We start from the raw sequence: 22,471 nt of genomic DNA on the forward strand, positions 1-22,471 counted from the left end.
CTCATTGAAGCTACCCAAATATATCTGCTGTTTATATTTTAGTACATTTCCTTCCCAACTGTTTTCTCCTAATTTTCTTTTGAAAAATGTTAAGCCTACAGAAAAGTTGAAAGAATATACAATGAATACCCATATGCCTTTCATCTACAATAACCAACTGTTATATCTGCCAAGTTTGCTTTCGCACCCTCTCTTTCTATACAGATTTTTTTTTTTTTTTCTTTCTGGAACCATTTTAAACTAAGTTGCAGACATCACCTCTAAATAGTTTAGTGTCCATTTCTTCAGAATAAGGAATATCTCTTACATAAACCAATGCCATTATCACACTAAAACTTTTAAAAACATTATTCACGAATTATCTTATCTATAGTCTATATTTAAATTCCACCCATTGCCCCCAAAAGGACATATACATATTTTTTTTCCAACTTAAGATCCAAATAAGTTTCAAGTATTGCATTTAATCTCTTTTAATCTAGAACAGCCCCCCCTCCATCTTTTGCATTTTTCATAAAATTGTCTTTTTTGAAGTGTCCAGGATAATTGTCTTAGACATTGTAACCACAGAATTTGTCTTTTCTTCCCAACTTTTTTTATACTTAGATTTTTGTGTTTTCATATTGTTGGGATAACAGTATACATACCACTTTTTATTCTGCCCTTTTTTTTTCCACTAAAGCATTTTTATCAGCACTTTTAATTTAATATAATTTTATCTTCATGCTCTATATTATTGGATAGTCTTTGTAAACAGTTTGTAGTGCCTGCAAATATTCCATTGAATACATGTATCATAGGTTACTTAACCATTCCTTTATGAAGTGATTAAGTTGTTTCCAATTTTTTGCTATATTTATTAACACCACAGTGAAAATCTGGTAACATGAGTGATGAGGCTCCCAACCCTCATCCAAATTTTAGGCCTCAAGTATTTTTTAAACTGTGTTTTTAAAGTGGTTACAACAGTATCACCTACTTGGCAAAGTTGGCCAGGTTCTGAATGACCTTGGCAATAAGAGTTAGAGTCCGAGATGTGCGGTCATCAGGATACTCCTGCATAAGGTTGAAAAGACTGGGAGACATAATGGCTGGACACAGAAAACGGAGAAATAATGAGGCACTGATGAGCCTCTCACTGATGTCTTGCTTGCCACGGTTCAGGCACTGCTGCTTCCATGATGCAAACACTTCTTTCAACTCACGAGGGAAAACACTAGGGAAGGAAAGAAGTACCAAAACCTCTAAACACAGAAGTACCAGTACAAGCACAAGTGATTCCACCCTGACCCAATATACCTTTGCTTAAGAGTCAGGCTGTGAGGAGGACCTAGTAGAAATTCCGGGATGAGGTTTTACCTGATTCATGGCTGAGAGGCGGTGGAAAATTCACAGAGGCCAGATGGAGACTGGAAACCCAAGGCTACAGAACTCTGGATTAGTTTAAATTTAGTTTTGCAAAGTGGGAAAATGGCATGAGGCTCCTGACTAAACCATCTGGTTTAGTATAACTCACCATAATCTCTCTAAAGACTGTTTATCAAAAATCTTCCAAAATTTCACCAATTGCTGGAGTTAGAGCAATGATCAAAATTCATGAACACATCTGTTCATCACTAGTAAATATTTTAGAAAGCAAAAGAAATACTTTTGATATTAGAGGCTATAGTACTAATATTCTATTAGAGAGATTATATTTATGTAGCCAGTTCAAAAGTACTTCTGCTTACAATGGAGATTTCAATTTTAGATGGGACTGTATTAGGGAAACTTTCAATTTTTCTCCAAGACCCTCTCCTTTGGTTGTAAAATAATGGTTAACATTGTGATGACTTTTACATGAAAAAATGTAAGTTCCATTGTGATGACTTTTACATGAAAAAATGTAAGGCAGAGGATAAGATAAGCTCACCAGTAAGAGTTGATGATCTTGCAGAAAGCCAGCTCACAGCACATTTTCAGGTTGCTCTGATGGTCTATCAGTTCACTAGATGAACATTTGCTGGGATCCACTTCACAGTTCTCATCGGACTCATACAAAGCTTTGATAAATTCCCCTATTTGAAGCGAGAAGATGACAGTATAGCTATAAACAGTGTCTTCCTGAATAGAATAAAAGGACTTATGATTTCTGTCCTAAAATGTATAACGGGGAATTCTTTTCTAGATCTGACAGGGAGGGCACAAAAGATGGCCCATGAAGCCTCATTGCTTTGGAACCCAAGAGTTGCCACATCCTACATATCATGTTTATTTTTCTTATCCTGGAAGTGGAATAACAGCAATCACTAACATCATCATCACAGTATTTATAAAAGTGGTAATGGTACTACTCAGAAAATGTATTAAACTAAATATATGTTTAATTAGTATAAACTTGTTATGGTTTAAGGCTCGCTCTACTTAGGTGACTATTATTGTTATTCTAGAAGAAGAAATGACCCAAGCTTGATTGAATAGTCCACTGAAGGTTTTAAGTGCTAATGTTGGTGCCAAACACGGATGCAAGTAAGGATCTATCTTCTATGCTTACCTCTTGTAATGGAGACAGTCATTCAACATTGCACAATATTATAGCAGATCTCCTTACATAATCTGTACATACTTTTCCATATAAATTTAGTTTAGAAGCCGTGTTCATATGGCCTATGCTCTATGAAGATACACCCACTATTCTCTGAAAGGACAAATTCCTACCTTACCTGTTTATCCTCTAGTATACACCATACCTTGTATGTCTTCGACTACTTCATATTTCTCATCGCTTGTGTTTGTTTCATTTCTAGGATGAATACCTTCAGAGGTTAGGTACTAGGTTTTATTCATGTTCAAATCTTGACTCTTCTGAATAGCTCCCAAAATGTTACAGGTGCTCAATAAATATTTATCAGAGATGGCAGTATGTATTCTTGGTTTTTTATAGGTCTTTATGAAAGAGGAGTGGATCTTTCAAAGATCCTCCTAAATATGTGTTTATTACTTGAGGTTCAGGCTAGTTATAACAGACTTCATGAAAGTGAACAATAATGCCTGCAAAACTAAGTAGCAGCATCAGCAGCAGAAAGAGCATTTCTATCAAAGTGGTTAGTATTTGGATAAAGGAAAGCTTTTAAAAATACCCGTGACAGGGGATGAGAAGTGATAATTTTGAGGAAAAATGCTTAGAGAACAGGGAACAATGTGGTATACAGAAAGGAAAGTGGTGCACAGAAAAATTAAAGGCATTGAGGTCAGAGAGATCTAGGCTCAAATCCTGGATCCATCATTTAACTGACTGTGGGGCCTGGAAAAGTCACTTAATTAGTCTGAGTTTCAGCTGTCTTATTTGTAAAACAGTGTTAATAGCAACCATCCTGTAGAGTTGTGGTGAGGAACAGACATAATGCATGAAAAGCATCTAATATGGTACCTGGCTCTTAGTAGGAGCACCATACAAAAAGTATTTTAATTAAAAAATCATGCAACTTTTGAATAATTTTTTGTCAGGTGAAATGGCCAAAACTAGTAAAAGGCTTTTTTAAAATGTTACCAATTCTCACAAGATATGTATTCAATATGTTCTCTATGTCTCCTGTGCTATGTGTTTCCAAAAATGAACTTCATTTAAAGAGTACCTAAATTTAAAACTAAGAAATCAATGTCAAATATCCCATGTAAAAACTGGCCAAACTCTACACTTGTATCCTAAATATTCTGTTTAGTGAGTTCTTTTAGGTTATATGTATTCAAGGGAAAAAATACTAATGTTAATAAAAAACATGAATATTAACAATATTTTTCTTTAATTCCTCAAGAATTAAAGATAAATAACTTCAATTAAAGATAAATATCTTCAAGAATTAAAGATAAATAACTCCAGGGCCCAGAAGTAAATTAATTGTCTATAGTACCAGCTTAAAAAGTTTTTGTCCCTGATTATCACATATTTAAAATGCTCCAAAATAGAAAAATAATACTTTAACTGTTGAAACAATAACCAATGTTTGAGCATGCAGAATGTACCATATCGAAAGGAGAGGCTTTTATTGATTTGTAACTAGAAGGTGCTTAATTGATCAAAATTACCAAGACGGATTAAAAAACCCACTTAAGTTTGCCTTCTTGCATTTGAAAAAAAAACAGAGCCAAAGGGGGTGCTCGTTATATATGTTGTTTACATGTTAAGTTTGTGCCCAGAATGTTCTATGGTGTATTTTCTATGTAAATCATTAACTCATTACTATCTAGCATAAAAATTTCACATGTAGGAATAAGTCAACAAGGATGGATATATTACTGCTGAAAGGAATTTGCCTCCACTGTTACAAGTGGAAATCAGGTCTTTTCATCAGGGCTTTCTTTTGTGTATCTCACAGATAGTATTTCCTGTGTGTCACAGGATACCAAGGTGCAATCTGATTTCAATTGGAAAGGTAAAATGGGATAACAGATGGAAGATTTAAGTCTAAACAATGCAGAGTCTGTGCAGAAAGAGTAACGCTTTAATTAAGATAAGGACTGGCTAAGAAGCAGACAGATATCGTACACTATTACTGGCAACTTTTAAAATCAATTCTCTCTGAAAATTCTTCAAGCAGTCTGGAAACAGCATCTATCTCCTGCCCAAAGTATACGAAATATAGCAAAACTTTAATGAGAAGAAGGCAATACAGCCCCTGTCCTGAAGAAACTTACCAATTAATTCTGTTTATGCTCTTAGAAGCAGCAGCCATTTTTACTACTCTGGCCCTTGCTCTTGGATTATAAATATTATTAAAGAGATTTCTGAGGGGTTACTTGAATTTCTTCCCATGTCCACTGAATTAATTTTCATGCCTCATTGAGCCCATCGGCCATTTAATCATTCACTGTTATAAAAAGACTGGTATCCACTTTTCATTTTGGAAATTATTTCATTCAGAAATTCTGTTTAGCACACTGAATTTCACATATGAATATCTGATTTCAAAGAAGCAGATAGTCAATAAATATTCACTCCTATCTCCATAGAATGGAGAATACGGTTTGAGATTCCTTTTTTTTTTTTTTGGTGGACTTTTTTAACAAAACACAAATCATTAAAGCAAATCATGAGATATAATTTATGACTGTAATAAGTTCTTCATGTAAATGACACTATAAACCTCTTTGTACTTTTCTTAAGCTCTTTGTACCATTCTTAATGTCTATACGATTAGAGAAAAAAATATGAAGATAAGCAGGAAGACAAAAAATCTGCTTCAGAGCAGAAACTAATTGTAGTAGCTACTATAGTGCATCTGCTTCATGTAAACACAGTGATCCTGTTTCTTGAATGGCGACTCACTCTATTCCTTACAGCCTGGCTCCTTTCTTCCTGAAACCAGTGTGAGCCATCACTAGTGATATTTAAGGTGCCAAATGCAATATCCATTCTTTTTCTTTACCTTCCATAATTTCTGACTCTACTGATGCTCTCTTCTCTATTGGTATCTAGGACTCAGTATTTTCCTGGTTTTCTTTCTTTTTTGGATGCTCTCTCTTTCTCTGATCACTTCTTTGATTCCTCTTCTTCATTCTATACCATAAACTCAGGTGCACTCTAAGATCTACCCTTGGCCCTGTTCTCTTCCTGCTCTGGTAATCTTACAGCTTCATTTAACCTCTCCACATGCATAAATTAGTCTCAGATTTCCAACAGCCAGCTAGACAGGTATCTTAGATTTCCTACCTAAAACCCCTGAGATTTCCTACTAGAACTTCAAATTGAATATATATGTAATTTCCACTGTTTCACACCTACTACTTCTGTGGTTTCTATTCCTGTTAAGAATCTCGTCATCCCCCTAGTCACTCACAAAGCCCCACAATTCTCTGTAATATTTGTTCCCTCCTTCCTTCCCACAAACTGAAAAATTTGCCAAGTTCTATCAGTTCAACCTTAATATTTCTCATATCCGTCTTCCTCTCTATTCTTACTTGCATGATTATAGTCATTCAGAGTCTCATTCTTTCTTATTACAATGGCTTTTTTTTTTTTTTTAAGAGAAGGAGTTTTGCTCTTGTCTCCCAGGCTGGAGTGCAATGGTATAATCTTGGCTTACCGCAACCTCCACCTCTCTGGTTCAAGCGATTCTCCTGCCTCAGCCTCCTTAGTAGCTGGGATTACAGGTGCCGACCACCATGCCTGGCTAATTTTTGTATTTTTAGTAGAGATGGGGTTTCAGCATGTTGGCCAGGCTGGTCTCAAACTCCTGACCTTGGGTGATGGGCCTGCCTCGGCCTCCTAAAGTGCTGGGATTACAAGTGTGAGCCACCGCGCCCAGCCTACAATGGCTTCTTAATTGACTGGCTTTCAGTAGGCTTTCTTCACCTTTTTTTTTTTTTTTTTTTTTTTTTTAAGACAAAGTCTTTCTCTGTCACCCAGGCTGGAGTGCAATGATGTGACCATAGCTCACTGCTGCCTCGAACTCCTGGGCTCAAGCAGTTCTCTTACCTCGGCCTCCTGAGTAGTTGGAACTATAGATGTGAGCCACCATGCCTGGATACAACTCGTCTTAATCAGTCTGCTAAGTTAATTCACTGAAAATACCCTGCTCAAAACTTTCAGTGGCTCTCCAGTGATTACTGTAAACTTTAAATCTTCACCCAGGCATTTGAGGTTTTCACAGATTGGTTCTAATTATTGTTTAATCTTTTTTGTTGTTGTTCACATGTTTCTTTCATGTCTTTTTCCAGCTAAATGGTTTTATTCCACACATTCCTGGTTCTGTCCCACCTCTATGTCTTTTTGTTCATGGGTCCTTTCCCCCATGCTACTTCTTATCTTCTTATCTGCTCTTGCTCAATGTCTGTTTTTAACCTTTCTATTCATCAAACTACATACAAAACATAAATGTATTTCACACAGAAAGTTTGACAATTCTATCAGCTGGATTCAATTTTTTAAAATTCTTTGAAAGAACACAGAATGTCTCTTTTTGGTATAGAGATATCCCTAATGTTATATCCTTATATTGCAAACTCCTTGAGGGTAAAAATCTCTCCAATCATTCAACATATTTTTACTTTCTACTCTTGATAGTCACACGTGGCTGTTGAGCATTAGAAATGGCTTGTGCAAATTAAAATGTGTGATACATGTGAAATACACACTGATTTTCAAAAAGAATAAAAATGTAAAACACCTAATTAATAACTTTTATTCTTCTAAACCATTAAATAGTATTTGGATATACTGGGTCAAATGAAATATGTTATCAGTTTCACCTGTTTCTCTTCATACTTTTTAATACTGTGACTACTAGAAAATTTACAATTACTCAAAAAATAAAAATAAAATTACTCACACATGGGTCATATTATATTTCTATCGGACAGTGCTGCTCAACAGTCTGTGCAGGTAGTGGGGATATGGAGGTAAAACAAAGGGATATTTCCTTCAAGGAACTCACATCTGCTCTATCATGATGTATATTAAAGTGACCAGCACAGTACCTTACTCTAGTGGTTAATGCCTCAATTTCATGACCAAATCTGGAACTGCAAGTGCATAGCCTAGTCAGCAAGAACTACTGATTGGACAAAAATTAGTTATGTTAAAAATTCTAGAGAAAGGCAGAAACTTGTGGGGGAGTTGTGGGAAGTGGCAAGAGTTTCTTCACTTTTGATTAGAGTTTTGCATGCATGATAACAAATGTCAGGGTAACACTGTCAAGACTAGGCAATAATATCATCATATAAACACCCCAAACTTTGGGCAAAACAGACCACCTCAGATCTATCAGTGGACACTGCTGATATTACTGTGCATCCTGGAATCATGAAGCTGGGGACCCGGGGTAGCAGTGTATGCTGACAAGGTTTCTGTTTCTACATTTATTATTTCTCTACTGGTGAGTACTGCAGACTTCTTACAGCCACGATTCAAACCTTAACACCTGAGTCAGCTAGAACTAAATAACATGCAGAATTTGAGCTCAATTCATTTGTCTCATGGGGGTGAAATAGCTTAAAACTGAAAAGTAAAGGAAAGAAAACAGATGTTTTTCTCTTTCATACCCAGTGCGTCATGAAGATACTGTTGTCCCACCAACTTGAGGTATTCCTCAATGGATTTGGTGGCAATAGTGTTCTCTCTGAAGATCAAGACATCATGCTCTCCACAACGATCCACCTCAGACATCACCAAGTCAGTCAGAAAATCCTGGTAGAATAATGTTCAATCAGGCAGAAAGCAACTGAATAAATAATACACATTAGAAGAGACTGCTGAAATATCAGACATCCTGGAAATGCTGCTTTAAAACTAAAGCTATCAGATTCATCTGAAAGGAAAAAAAGCAATCAGGATAAAATCTTAGGTGTTACTACCCCTACATTTAAAATTCCCTCAAAGATTTTCCATTGCACTTTTGATAAAGGCCAGAATTCTGAATGCAGTCTACAAGTCCCTATATTTTCTGGTTTCTGTCTACCTTTCAAGCCTTGTACCTTTTTAGGTCCTTTAATACACCAAGCCTTTTCTAACACACACAATGTTCTCTATTCACCACAAAGCCTTTTTTTTTTTTTTTTCCCAAATACTGTTCTCAGTTCTGCTCTGCTCCCACCCTTGCTTCCACTCCCACTGTCATGTAGCTCATTCCTGGGATCCTTTGGATTTTAGTTCACATATCATTTCCTCAGTGAAGGCGTCCCTGACCAACATTGCCCCTGAACTCCATTAGTCAGCTCCCCTTGCTCCATTTCATAGTATCATCTCTCTTTTTATCCTCTGCAGTTCTCACTGTAATCATATTTATTTCTGTAATTACTTGATTAATATTTATTTTCCCCAGAAAACCAGTTTCTGTTTTTGTTTACCACCATATCTTCAGTACCTAACAGTTTCTGGCATACATCAGGTGTTCAATATATAACAGTTACAAATCGGTCCAAAGTGTCAATGTAGAATCTACTGAACACATCACTTGAAGTCATTGTCTAGGCTATCTTTCTGTCTGCCCGCCCACCCACCCACCCATCCATCCATCCATCCATCCATCCATCCATCCATCCATCCATCCAGAAGGATAGCATAAGAGGAATGAAGAAACAGCTGCTTCATTCCTCAACAGTCTTAAAGAACTTCTAGTAAAGCTCAATGTTGGTTGTTCAGTTTGAAATGTGATAACATCGTATATTTTGAATGCTATATAATTATTGGATATTTAAAGGGCTGCAAATGCCAAAATAGGAGGAATATGCTGATTTACTTTTACTTTAAAATTAAGCATTTTAAACATCAATGGGACTTACTCTGGGGCAGCTTAACAGTATAACAGTATAACAGAGTTGTAGACTTAGGAATCACTATTAAACTTAATGCTAAGAGACAGGAGGAAACTCTTGGGGGTAACGGTAACATTCTGTATCTTGATCATAGTGGTGGTTTCAATGGGTGCAAAATCGGTCAAAGCTTACCGAACTTTTCCACTTTAAATGGGTGTTCATTCTACCTAAAATGTATGTAAATCAATATTAAGTCATTAAAAAAAGTCTTAACGTATATTCTGAACCTTGAGCAACTGAAAAGTAGAAATATATCCATACAATTCAAAATTTCAGTGACACCTTGCTCCAAACTCGTAAGCTTTTTTAATGACAGAATGCCCAAGATTATCATAAGTAAATTTACACACAAAAGTTATAATCCATAGAAGCCAGATAAGAGACTAAATGTTGAATATATTGATATATTCCGACATACCAAGAAATAGTAATAGTACTTTGTTTGGTTCTAAATACATTATTCTAGCTGTGAGTTTCTTTGGATCTGAGATGTAATTTTATCATGACCAGTTTGCATACAGTATAACGGTAACTTCCTAGTTAATATCCTTCATAGGTCAAAGACTCTCTCAACTGGTTTTTGTTCTTCCTACAACCAGCATATTCCTCCTTTAAATAAAAAATATTCCCGAGTTTTTACTTCTATCCAAGGTGAAATAAGATAAGTGTATCATGAAACAGCTACCAATTGTATCATATCCCTTGGATTTTTATTCTAAATATAGATTTTAATCCCACAAAGACTCTTGCTAATACTCAGTATGCTTCTGGAATACTTCCTTCTGTGCCTAGAGGACACAGTCATCAGTTAATCTTAAATAAAATACAGTGAGGAAGAAAACCACCATACAACACTCTAGAACTAAATTAAAGATAAGGAACCTTGAACATGCTGTAGGGTTATCGTGCCAATCCTACCATTTATTTTGTCAGACAAGAAAGAGCTGGCTGCGTTATCTATGTTTCATGCAAATTGACTTTAAATATTTGTTGGTCTCTCCATTTTACTTGTTTAGTTTTATAATCTTCATCTTTTCTGGATCTAATAGGTTTTCTTCTTAATTCTTCTTGTTTTGACCAATAGTAAAGCACATTTCTCTAATTTGGATTTCTACAATATCCATATCTTGGTTTATGAAAGGTAGGGAAGAGACTTCAGGTACTGCAATCCCCCTTTTCCACTTACCTTGGCTCTGCCAGTACTTTGAAGAATGTGCACTAAGGCACAAGCCAACTCTTCTTTATTTCTCACACTAATTACTGGCTCAAGGACAGAACAGAGCATGGTGTAGTTGCTGGTGACAAATTCTGCAAATTCTTTGTATTGCTCCATAGGCAGAATGGTGATAGTTTGGAAACGTGATTTAATCCGAATAGAAGGTCCTCCTGTCTTTCCTTTGTTGGGTGTAGGTGTACTCACTGGATACCACTTTTCTACAAATTGGCGACCAGTCACACTGGCAGTGGGGATGTTGACTAGCCCTACATAATTATTCTTGTCCTTTTTCTTCTTTTTTTCCACATCCTTGTAAATGTGAACTGTGATACTATGAAGAGGTGGAAGGCTGAAGAATTCAAAATGTTCGCCCCAGAAAATATTGTCTGCTTTGGTCTTGCTGGTTGTACGAGCAAAGAGGGTATCATCAAGGCACAGTTCGCAGAAATATTTTTTTTTAGGGGCAAGGTCCTTGGCTTCAATGATCCATAAACGAAGAACATTTTCAGCTCGCCTGCAATTGTCCTATAAAGAGGCAATAAAGCTGAATTTCAGAGCTGACATTGCAGAAAAAAAAACATTTTTTTCTTAAGTTGGCAATGTTCATTAGGTACTCTATTAAGGGGAGTCAACAAACAATGAAAGGGATTGCTATCTCATTGCTTAGGTTAACAGCAAGCTCTAAACAAGCATGCATTAGAATCTTGAAGAATTATATATAGTTCATTATATATATTATATATAGTTCATTCTATTTTATTTACTTGGGTTAAGAAAATATCATTTTGTAATGGTAAGTTTTCATATAACCAGTCTAATTTCTGCAAATAAAAGAGATAATCTGTTAAGAAGCTTGTATTCTAGTCCCTTTTCTATCATGTACTAGCTTCTGACATGGCCAATTCACCTAACTTTTCAGAGTCCTTTTATCCATGCTGGTAGAACCACGGCAATAATATCTGCAGTAAGACTGCTTTTAGCTTAAAATGATAATACAGTTTGGATAGTTGTCCCTGCCCAAATTTTATGCTGAATTGTAATCCCCAATGCTAGAGGTGGGGCCTGGTGGGAGGTGTTTGGATCATGGGGGCAGATTCCTCATGCCTTGGTGCCATCTTCCTGATACTGAGTTCCTGTGAGATCTGGTGGTTTAAAAGTGTGTGGCACCTTCCCCCCAAGTCACTCACACACACACTCTCTCTCTCGCTTGCTCCTGCTTTCACCATGTGATGTGCCTGCTCCCCTTCTGCCTTCTGCCATGACTGTAAGTTTCCTGAGGCCTTACTAGAGGCTGAGCAGATAACAGCACCATGCTTCCTGTAAAGCCTGCAGAACCATGAGCCAATTAAACTGCTTTTCTTGATAAATTACCCAGTCTCAGATACTTCTTTATAGTGATACAATAAGGGCTTACTACAAATGGCGTAAGACATAAATGTGCTTTAAAACTCTCAAGCTGTAGACAAATTAAGGTATTACTACCACACTTACCTTCTATCAACTGCTTATAAAGTTATACATTTTTTAGATACTTGAAGCTACTATTACCTTATTAGGTTGAACTGTCCTGCGAAGGTTTTCCATCCACTTATCTCTCTCAGAAGCAGAGTTACAGCTGAAGCATTTACTTCCACTTAAGTAGGTAACCTTCAACATAAAAATTAGACATAAGAAAAAGAAAACACTGGATTTCAGGGCTCTGTCATTAGGGTTCACAGCATACCTCTAACTCTTAAATGATAAGGCCGAAATGTCCTGGAATTAGGATGGATGGATGGATAGATAAGAAAAACATGGTCTCAGATCCCGAACTACTCATGCTGTGGTTAGAAAAATAACCTAATGAGCAACATCCTTACCAATACTAAAAAATTAATACACTAATTTAGTGTTATTGTTAGTCTCGTCCTCTGATGAAAATGTACTAGAGTCCAATTTTACTGAAAGTAGACAAGGCCAAAAGGAATGCAAAGCTGTGAGTTAGACATATGCTATGAACCTAAATCATACCATAAGAAACTAAGATGATCTTTGCTAGTTTTCTGATACCTATATCTACATCTACATCTGCTTTTTGCTTAGGGTAGCATCCACATCCATTTCCAGGTATGAGAACAAAGGCCATTTTAAATTCATCCGAGGAAATTAAAACTGGCCTATGGTTCAGAAAAATCAAAATTAAAGGCCTTTTAGGCAATACCTTAAATTACCTGCAAATAAATATGCTCAACTTTGAGTTAGTAAAAATAGGTAATAAAGGATGAGAGTTTCTGAAACAGCTTATCAGATTTCTTGAGACTGTCTTCACTATATTATAGAAGGGTACTAAATGAAATTGAAGAGTTACTAATATTGAATTACTATCTTTGGAACCCATTTTTCCTCCACTACGCAACCAGCCTGTTGATTTCTAGTCATTTATTAGGTTAGCCTGACCACTATTAACACAGTCCTTTAAAAATGAAATATGTTGTTATATACTTAGCACCTAACTCTGGGCTTGATATATAGCCTAATGAACTGAGTTCCACAAATACGAGAAAGTTCAACTGATTTTTATAAAAAAGAACACCAATAAATGTCCTGCCCAAATTTGCTGAAGTTTGCTCACTTATGAACTCAATCTCTGGTCACAACCTAATAAATCCGATCAGATTATATGCTCTGTCCAATATAGCAGCTACTAGCCTCACATGGCTATTCCAGATTGAGATGTGCTGCAAGTGTAAACACACATCAGATTTTGAAGACTTAGTTTTAAAAAAAAGGCAACAATTTCTCTGATAGTGAACATGTTGAAATGATAATATTTAGGATATGCATGCAGATTATACTATATTTCTTTTGGACAGTGCTGGTCCATAAGAAGAGGAACCAAACATCTTTTGACTTCCACAACATCTAGTATAGGACTCATCTGTAGTCACTTAGTAAGCTCTTATTAATTAATCAAATCTCAGCCCTAATAATTCTATGTATGTATAAATATATGTATATATAGTTTTTGAATTTTACTTGTAACTGGCTAGTAGTATATATTTGGAAGGGAGAAATAACCTTATGATAGTTGGCAATTTTGTTTATTCAAAAATCAGGCATCTGCAATGTGCTGTGGTCTGGGTTAGTTACAGGGGATTTCAAAAATAAATTAGACATTTAGGTCAAAATGTCCTGGAATTAGGATGGACAGATGGATAGATGGATGGATGGATGGATGGATAAATAAGAAAAACATGGTCTCAGATCTTGAACCACTCATGCTGTGGTTAGGAAACTAACATGATGAGTGACATCCTTACCAATACTAAAAATTAATATACTAACATAATGTTATTGTTAGTCTTGTCCCCTGATGAAAATGTACTAAGAATCAAATTTTACTGAAAGGAGACAAAGCCAAAAGGAATGCAAACCTATGTTTAATAACTTTAACTGCAAATATGATTAGATGAAAAGATTTCTAACTTTTTCTCTGTAAGTAGATAATTTCTAGCAACTGAAAACCAGTTAATTAAATCATCAACTGCACAGTAATGAAATCGCAAAATTACTGGACAGAAAATCCAATTGTTGTTTAACTCCTCTTCCTTTTTTCTATGCTTTATTTTTACCTCAAAGCAGAAGTCTTGTCCAAGGATGCTACTATGAAGTGGTTTCACTGATACAGGTTCCCCTCTACCAAGATCCAGACATTCCACTGCGCTGCACGGGCTCAGCAAGGATTCGTGCGAACGTGACTCTTTTAGTTTAGGCAGCCCACGAGACCTAAAAGTAGAAAAAGATATTTAAGGTAGTGTAACTTGGCCAGCAAGGAAATGAAGGTCTAATGCAATGGAGGATAACAATAAATGTACAAATGCCTAAGGGAAGAAATAAATGAGGAACAAATAGTTAATCTACAGTAACAAAAATAGTAATCATATTTATGTGGCAAATATATTCTCTCTATATATCTATGTGAGTGCACACACCCTTTTTTTCAATATGGCATAAAAAATACTATAATTTTACTAGTCTTGAGTGACCTTCAAATCCCATTACGGACATTGCTTTTTATTCTTATTCCTATTTTGGAAGATGGAGAAATATATACTCTTTAAGGTTATCTTATATATTCTTTCTTATGCAAAGGTATTGCCAAAAGACAAATTATTGCTTTTTGTTTTTCATGTTATAGCTTTATCCTCTTATATCATTGACAAAATAGTAGTGGCTGAATCTTCATTTTGTTTCTTTCTACTTTGGCAGAACACACACACACACACACACACACACACACACACACACACACACACACAGAGTCGAAGCTCAACTTTTTATCACAAGACCTTGTCTTTCAAAAGTCCTGATTTCCATCTCAATATAGAATTCTTTCCTGGCAGGCTTTTAGTTCAATACATGCTTTACTGTATAAGTATGAATAAAGAATAAAATGCCTTGAAGAAACCTCCCACCATGGAAAAAAAAGCCCAAACTCTCATCTAGAAGAAAGATCTTTGTCAACACCATTCAGTCATCCTGGCTGATCTTGTTTCCTAGTTGTTTATAAGAAGAATGCTAGGAATCATGACTCTTGTCACTACAAGAGCCAGTACTTCACTGCCTTCCTCTTGAAAGAATTAGAGGAGTCAAACGTAAGTACAATAGTCTTGAATCCCAAACTGGATGGCCATGCAGTTTGACTCAATAATTATAGTATCTATTGAAGGAAACACCCAGAGTTACACACATATATTTCAAGCAGAAGTACTTAGTAATAAGGATAAAAAGAAAGCCTTGTGTAAAGACAATTGTTTTTATAAAACACATTAAATAAGCAGCTTCATTTAATTCCTTGAAATAACCACATTAACACTAAAATGAACTTAAATATTTAATGCCAGAGTAGCTTTTGGTTAAATTATAAAGTAAAAAGATATAAGAAACTAGCACTAAGGCTGCTTTCTCCTTTCTACCTTTATTCTAACATTGTTTAATCAAATTTCATAAAATAAGAAAAATCTTAAGCTTATAAGGATTTTAGTTCTTCTTCTTTTCACACACACACACAAATAAGCCACCATTTAAAGTTTAGGCTGCAAAACATGTGTTCTGATATTTAGTAATTTTTAAAGTAAAAAAGTCAACATTTATATTTCTTGTTGATAGTACAAAGTATGCACAAAAGGGACAAATGCTACCTAATGTTTTGTATCTTAAAATGACAATGTTTATATTTCTGATATTGGGCAAGAACAAAAAATTAAAATATTTAAAAATTAAAAAAAACAAAAAAGAAAAATATAACAATGTAAGCTCCATATTTATTTCCCTTTGTTCTATGTATAAGACAATGACATGTTATGTACTGCAAATATAGTACATCAACTATAAATAATTAAATGTTAGAAAGATTGTACTTTAACTATCATATAATCTTTCCCAATATGCTACACGGGAAGCCTGATTAAGGAAACTGGAAACTGTAATCTTTCTTAAACAAAACAACAATTCTAGCTCATTTTTCCCAGGAGGAGTTGCTGGAAGGAAAAATCCTCTCATGCTCTGGGGTGAGCTTCTCAACAGGAAAGATTAAGGCATGTTTAAAACAGAAGGAGGTATGACAAAGGCAACTTTTATTTTTTAAATTCTCTAGGAAAAATTTCTAAAGCATAAATTAATTTTATTTCAAACAAAATAAATGTCTACCTACATGAAGCAATAGTAGAGCCACCTGGCAGTGCAACCCCAAATCATAGCGGTGCCACATGTCCCGGTATAGCAAGTCACTTTCTGAACTATATGTCAGAAAACAACTCTCTGTTTAGAGGACGAGAACAAACAGAAGATGGCTTCTTTGTTGCCTTTGGTTACTGATAACATCTTTGAATAAATGTTTTCCAGGTGTTATTTCAAGTCTTCCATAGAAGCAAAACAGCAACACAAACAACAGATCAAGACTTCATCTATCCAAACAATTTGTAGGATAGGTAATATTCCTTCTTCTATTCCTTCAGGCTACACCCAGCCCCTCAGGTAACAAGCAAGGCACCTGGGCTCTAGGCTGGGCCTGTTGCCATGGTGCTACACCTATAAGGAGATTAGAGCTGGAAGGCAGCAAGAAGCTATGGCTTGAATAACGCAAGGGGCATGCTCTGCAAACATGGCAAAGTTGACTACTTTAAGACAGAAAGGAAGGAATGGTGAGGCTTCTATCCATTTCTATGAACAAGTTCTCAGTAAAAGGCAATAGAAAAGAGACGAGGCCAACTCTGGGAGTGGAAGATAATCTCTTATTAAAACCTCTACTAGGTGGCTCACACCTGTAATCCCAGTGCTTTGGGAGGCTGAGGTGGGCAGACCACTTGAGCTTAGGAATTTGAGACCAGCCTGGGCAACATGGTGAAACTCCATCTCTACCAAAAATACAAAATAAATAAAAAATAAAAAGTAAAACCTCTACTAGGGACTAACTTGAGAAACTTTAGCTTGCTTCATATACAATTCCCATGCCCCTACTAGAAGCTATTTCCTGTATCTCACCTTGCAAGTACAAAGCTTTCTCTCACATGTGTTCTGTTTCCTTTACAGTGCCTACCGTGGTTTGTTTCCAGGTCTTATTTTACTGAAACTTACCTGGGTTACATGTATTTTTTTCTTTTACAGAAAGATGGTGAAAACTATTTTTTCACTGTATTTCCAGTGCTGAACAAGTTTCATTTTGATACTCAGGTCTAACTTCAAATGTAGCCATAAGAGAATTTAAAACTAAGCCACTTAGAATTATAACTCCAAACTCGTCCTAGTTACCGAAATTTTAATTAATACATAGTTCAGAATCTCATATTTTTTAGCATTTTTATGTGTGTGTGTGTACTGAATTGAAAACCAAAGTCACGAATATGTTCAATATTATTACTGAATAAATAAGCAAGCCCTCCCTGTATTGGGAAGAAAGTGTCTCTAAGAAGACAGAAGTAATTCCCAGAGAAGCAAGACTATAGTAATTTGTACAAATATTTCAATATAATAGCATTAGTAACCCCAAGTTTCCTCTAATTCATGCTTACCTCCTTCTGAATTGATTTTTCTTAGATCTACTAACTACGGAGTTTTAGTAGCCCTGTTTGGCACCAGAGTTTACGCCTCTAACAGAAAGCAGAATGTGGATTTATTGGGAGAATAATGAGTTTAAAATAATGATTCCCAGTCCAATCTGACAATGGCCTTCATCAAAAAATCTAACCCATCCTTGAAAGGGGACTTTGTGAATCCCTTGACTACTGGCCAGGTTCTCTCCCTGACTACTTCCCATACTGCCCCATCATCCCGAACACCATTTAAGAATAATTCAGGGCTCCAACAGACTATGTATTGATTTAAATAAAAAACTGCTTCCCAGAGGCAATTTTACTTCTAATTAAGGCACACCATATTCTTTATATTTTTATCTTAAGGTCAGCAGACAATCTTGATTTCTGTGTAAACTTCAAGACCTCTAGCAATGTGATATGTAATGGTTAAAATCTAATTGCTTTGCTGATGAAAATTACCTGCTGCTTCTGACTTATTTAAGAAATAAACTACAAGGCAGGTGAGGCTTTCTATTACTCACTAAAATGAATGAGTATTATATTGCTTGAATCCTCATCCCTATATGAAATCAGTCTTAAAAGATAAAAGTGAAGGGCTGGGAGATGGGGCGCCAACATACACATAACAGCAGATACACTGGTGAAGAAAAAAAGGAATAAAATAACACTGATTAGTGCAATTTTAAGTAAAACACAGCTGGATTTTCTCAGCTTAATTGGCCAATTTTTCAGAATGCCACATTTCCCCCACAGCTCCAATGAGGCTTGGTGGTGCTAGCTCAATCTGCTACATGTTTACAGATTAAGTTCCAAATTTAGGAATTGGGAAACTTTTAATTAAAAATGCTTATTGCCATATAAAATCCTGGACTCCAGTGCAGGTGAGTTTCTGCTTGGCTTGGCAGTTATGATTCCAGACTGCTTCAGTGAATTCCTGATGAGACAGCTCAGCCAGTAAGCTGGGTGCAGCAACACACTGTTGTACTCACCAGTATGCATTTCTAAGGCACTCACTTTGTTTAAAAATGTCCTAGGTAGTAATTAACAAAATTGGGTATCCTAATATTCTACCAGCAAGTTTATATAGTGTCTAATCTGTTTTTTAAACATTGAATTTGAGCTTTCACTTTGGGAAAAATGTAGCTTTTACTTGCTCCCTGGATTTTATTATTTTCCAATTAGGTATTTTGTGAAAATATTCAACTGATGTTTGCCATTTGAAAGTGCAGATCCTTTCTTGTATTATAATTTTAAAGGTTTTCCTCCCTGGATTAAAAAAAAAAGAAATTAGAGCTCATTCACCAGAGCTCTACTTATGTGCAAAGACTTGTTCAGCCTGAGGATCCTGACAGCACCGGCTTAACTGGTTTACCTGCTGTAGTTAAAGCCAGTAGTCTCTACTGCTTATATTACTCACTGATTTTTATGTTAGCTTAAAAATACATACCACACCACTCACATTAAGAAGCTATTTATGGAAACATAACATATAGGTCTTACTTCTCCCTGCTCTCAGCCTCTAGGACAGGATGGTCTAATGGGACCAGCTGGTAATGATGAAGAAGGATATTTGTCAGCCTGAGTTGTCACTCAAAATGAGAAACTCATGGTAAAGAAATGTATCAGCATAGACAAAAATATCCTTACCTACTTTGTACTTGGTACATATACATGTATACATACAGTGAAGGTGAATACAGAAGGAAGACTAGATTATAAACATTAAGACATATTCTAGGGAGTAGAAAATCCAACTTGCCTCCAATATGATAGACACTAGGGAACAATTCCTTTACAGAAACTGTACCATGTTATAACATATCTTTTTGTCCTTAAATTGCAAAGGTAATATAATCTACTAGCACCTATTAAACAAATTCAACATAAACACAACTATATTGAATTTTAAAAAACAGAAACTAAACCAAACCAAACCAAACTCGTAATCCAACTCAAGTAACATACCAGTAAGAGTGGACAGACTACAGCTTTTATTTCCTTATTTCTGATTTCAGTTGCTAGACTTTTAGTCTCATAATTGCCATAAAAGTATGGGTAGAAGGATAAGAGAGGAAAAAAACTGGTGAAGTTCGATAACACTGACTTTTTTTTTGAGACATAGTCTCTCTCTTGTCACCCAGGCTGGAGTGCAGTGGTGCAATCTCAGCTCACTGCAACTTCTGCCTCCTGGGTTCAAGTGATTCTGGTGCCTCAACTTCCCAAATAGTTGGGATTACAGACGTGCACCACCAACCACTCCCAGCTAATTTTTGTATTTTTAGTAGAGACGGGGTTTTACCATGTTGGCCAGGCTGGTCTTGAACTCCTGACCTCAGGTGATCCGCCCGCCTCAGCCTTCCAAAGTGCTAGGATTACAGGTGTGAGCCAACATGCTTGGCAACATTGACTTTTTAATAATTCCTAAACTCATAACTGATTTGCTTTCCCATTAGTTTCTCATTTGGTTGAATAAATGAATATATGTATGAATCCATCTATCTAACCAATAATTACCTGGTGTGCATTATGGGTCAGGCACTATACTAGAGGTAGATGCAAGGAATACAAAGGTGAAGAAGAAAAGCATGGTCTGTGTACTCACACACAATTTATAATCTAGTGAGTTAACAATCCATTATAATACAATGTGACAAGACTTACGAAAAAGGATGCCAAAAAAAGGCTCTATGAGCACTAAGTAGAGGATTTTAAGGTGGCGGTGCTTCAGAGAAGACTTCTTGGAGAAAACAGTAACACAAAGTTGTAACCATTTTCATGGGGATGGGGTGGATTTCACTATATGCAGGTGTGGAGATCTACAGAAAACGGATAGCATATGAAAAGGCCTGTATGACAGTATGCAAGGCTGTGGTGTTCAGACAGTGAAAGAAATTCAGCAGTGTGGCTCTACTATAGTATGGATGTTAGAAGGAGAAGAGGCTGGGGTGTTGGAGTGGGTGAGGCCTGGTGAATAATGAGGTTTGAGAGAGATCACAGACTTGTAGTCATGTGTGGGTATTTAAATTTGATCACAATAGCAGTAGATGTACATTGGAAGGCTTTAGGTGGTAGAAGGGGAATAACATGGTAAGATGTGTGTCTCAGTAAAACTACCTTGGCTAAGGAGTGGAGAAAGAAAGGAGTACACAGAGAGTGGAGAGAAAAGAAATGAAAGACCTAGAAACCAGTTCATTGATTATGGTAGTAATCTGAGTAAAGATAATGAATTAGACTAACAGATATGAGGAAGAAGTAGATGACACTGAGAGAGATTTAGGAGGTAAATAGGCTTTGATGACTGGAATGCTGGAGGAATTGGGGAGAGGATAGAGTCCAGGACAACTGCTCATTTCTGGCTTGAAACACTGGGTGAAAGATGGTGATGTCCTTCACAGGGATAGGAAAGAAGAGGCAATGCTGGTTGAGGTGAGAGTACAAATAAAATCAAGTTTTACACAAGTTGAGTTTGAGGTTCCTGTGGGGGTAGATGTGAACAGTGAAACAGAACATACATATTGAGAACACAACCTAAAAACATAACCTGAGGCATGTTAACATTTAAAGCTACAAAACTGACAAAAGACACTGAAGAATTTGAAAGAGAAGAAAAACCAGGTGAGTCAAGTATCACAGAAGGCCCGGAAAGAGGGGTCTCAAGAAAGGTGGATTAATAGTAGCCACTGAATTTGGGAATTGAATTTAGAGGTAATTGGAGGCTTTGGCAAGAGCAGTTTCAGAAAAGAGGACAAAAATAAGATTTCAATGGGTTGAGAAAATGAAGGAAATATGAGGAAGTGAAGATTAATTCCACAAGTCTGATTGTGAAGGGGTGACAACAGTAAAATAGCTAGAGGGAGACATGGGTTTGAAACAGTTTTTTTAAAAAAATTAATCATCTTTTAATTTTTCTCCTGAAACAATAGGTGATAAATACTCTTGGCAAAAAATTCCAGGAGTTCAGAAGGATAGAAGGTAAAGAATAAAAAAAGGGTACCTCCCACAACCTCCTATAGAAAGGAGGCCATTAACAGTTTTTGTGAACCCAGAAATATTTTATATGAAGGTACCCATATATGTATATAATTATATAAAGTATGTAATATATAGCATATTACATATATTTATATAACAATATATTTGTATGTATTTAACATAATATACATAATATATTTAAATACAAACATATGTCTATATATACATATTCATTTACATAAATGGGATGGTAAAATACTGTTTTTAAGAGAATATTTTGGACTTCTATCCATATTGGAACATAGAGATATACTTTGTCTCTTTATAATGACCACATAGTATTCCTTTACATGAGCCTGTAATAATTTACAGTCCTTGATGACCATCTAAGTTTCCTTTTTTTGTGATTAGCAACAAAATTCAGAATATCTTACTACATATATCTTCATGCACATGTGCATACATTCATACTTCAAATTCCCAGATGTGAAATTGCTAGATCCAAGGGCATATGCATTTAAATTTTTGATATGGCTCAATTACCCTCCATAAAGACAACATCAATTTAAGTGTCTATCAGCAATGCATGAACTAAAACCCAGTTGAAGTATCTAATTGCATGTTTCTACCTGCTATCTTCAACATGAGATGTGGCTGAACTTCAAAATCTTTTGCCTGTTTAATTAGTAAAAAATGGTATTTCATTATGGCTTTAGTGTGCATTTCTTTAATTATGAGATTGAGGACATTTGTACATGTTTATTGGCAATCTCAGTTCCCTTTTCTGTGAATTATAAACTGCTATTCCATGTTCTTAAACCATTTTCCTAATTGTTAAAATTAACTGATATGTAAACACTCTTTGTATATTAAGTAAATTAGTTCTTTTTCTGTCATATTTATAATTATTTCCCCCCAG

General features: G+C 35.8%; 1 protein-coding gene across 10 annotated transcripts in view; it reads right to left on the reverse strand.

Annotated features, from left to right (window-relative positions):
* Positions 1–22,471, reverse strand: part of RASAL2 (RAS protein activator like 2) — a 388,281-nt gene that overhangs the window by 25,266 nt on the left and 340,544 nt on the right. For all 10 annotated transcript variants that reach the window (XM_009240601.4, XM_024251848.3, XM_063716906.1 and 7 more), the window contains 6 exons: positions 14,119–14,272; positions 12,056–12,154; positions 10,478–11,032; positions 8,020–8,164; positions 1,913–2,057; positions 980–1,216 (listed from right to left, as the gene is read on the reverse strand). In XM_009240601.4, coding sequence (XP_009238876.2) covers positions 980–1,216; positions 1,913–2,057; positions 8,020–8,164; positions 10,478–11,032; positions 12,056–12,154; positions 14,119–14,272 — 1,335 coding nt within the window. The remainder of the gene's footprint in view (positions 1–979; positions 1,217–1,912; positions 2,058–8,019; positions 8,165–10,477; positions 11,033–12,055; positions 12,155–14,118; positions 14,273–22,471) is intronic.

The sequence above is a fragment of the Pongo abelii genome, chromosome 1 (assembly GCF_028885655.2).
Source record: "Pongo abelii isolate AG06213 chromosome 1, NHGRI_mPonAbe1-v2.0_pri, whole genome shotgun sequence".
NCBI lineage: Eukaryota > Metazoa > Chordata > Mammalia > Primates > Hominidae > Pongo > Pongo abelii.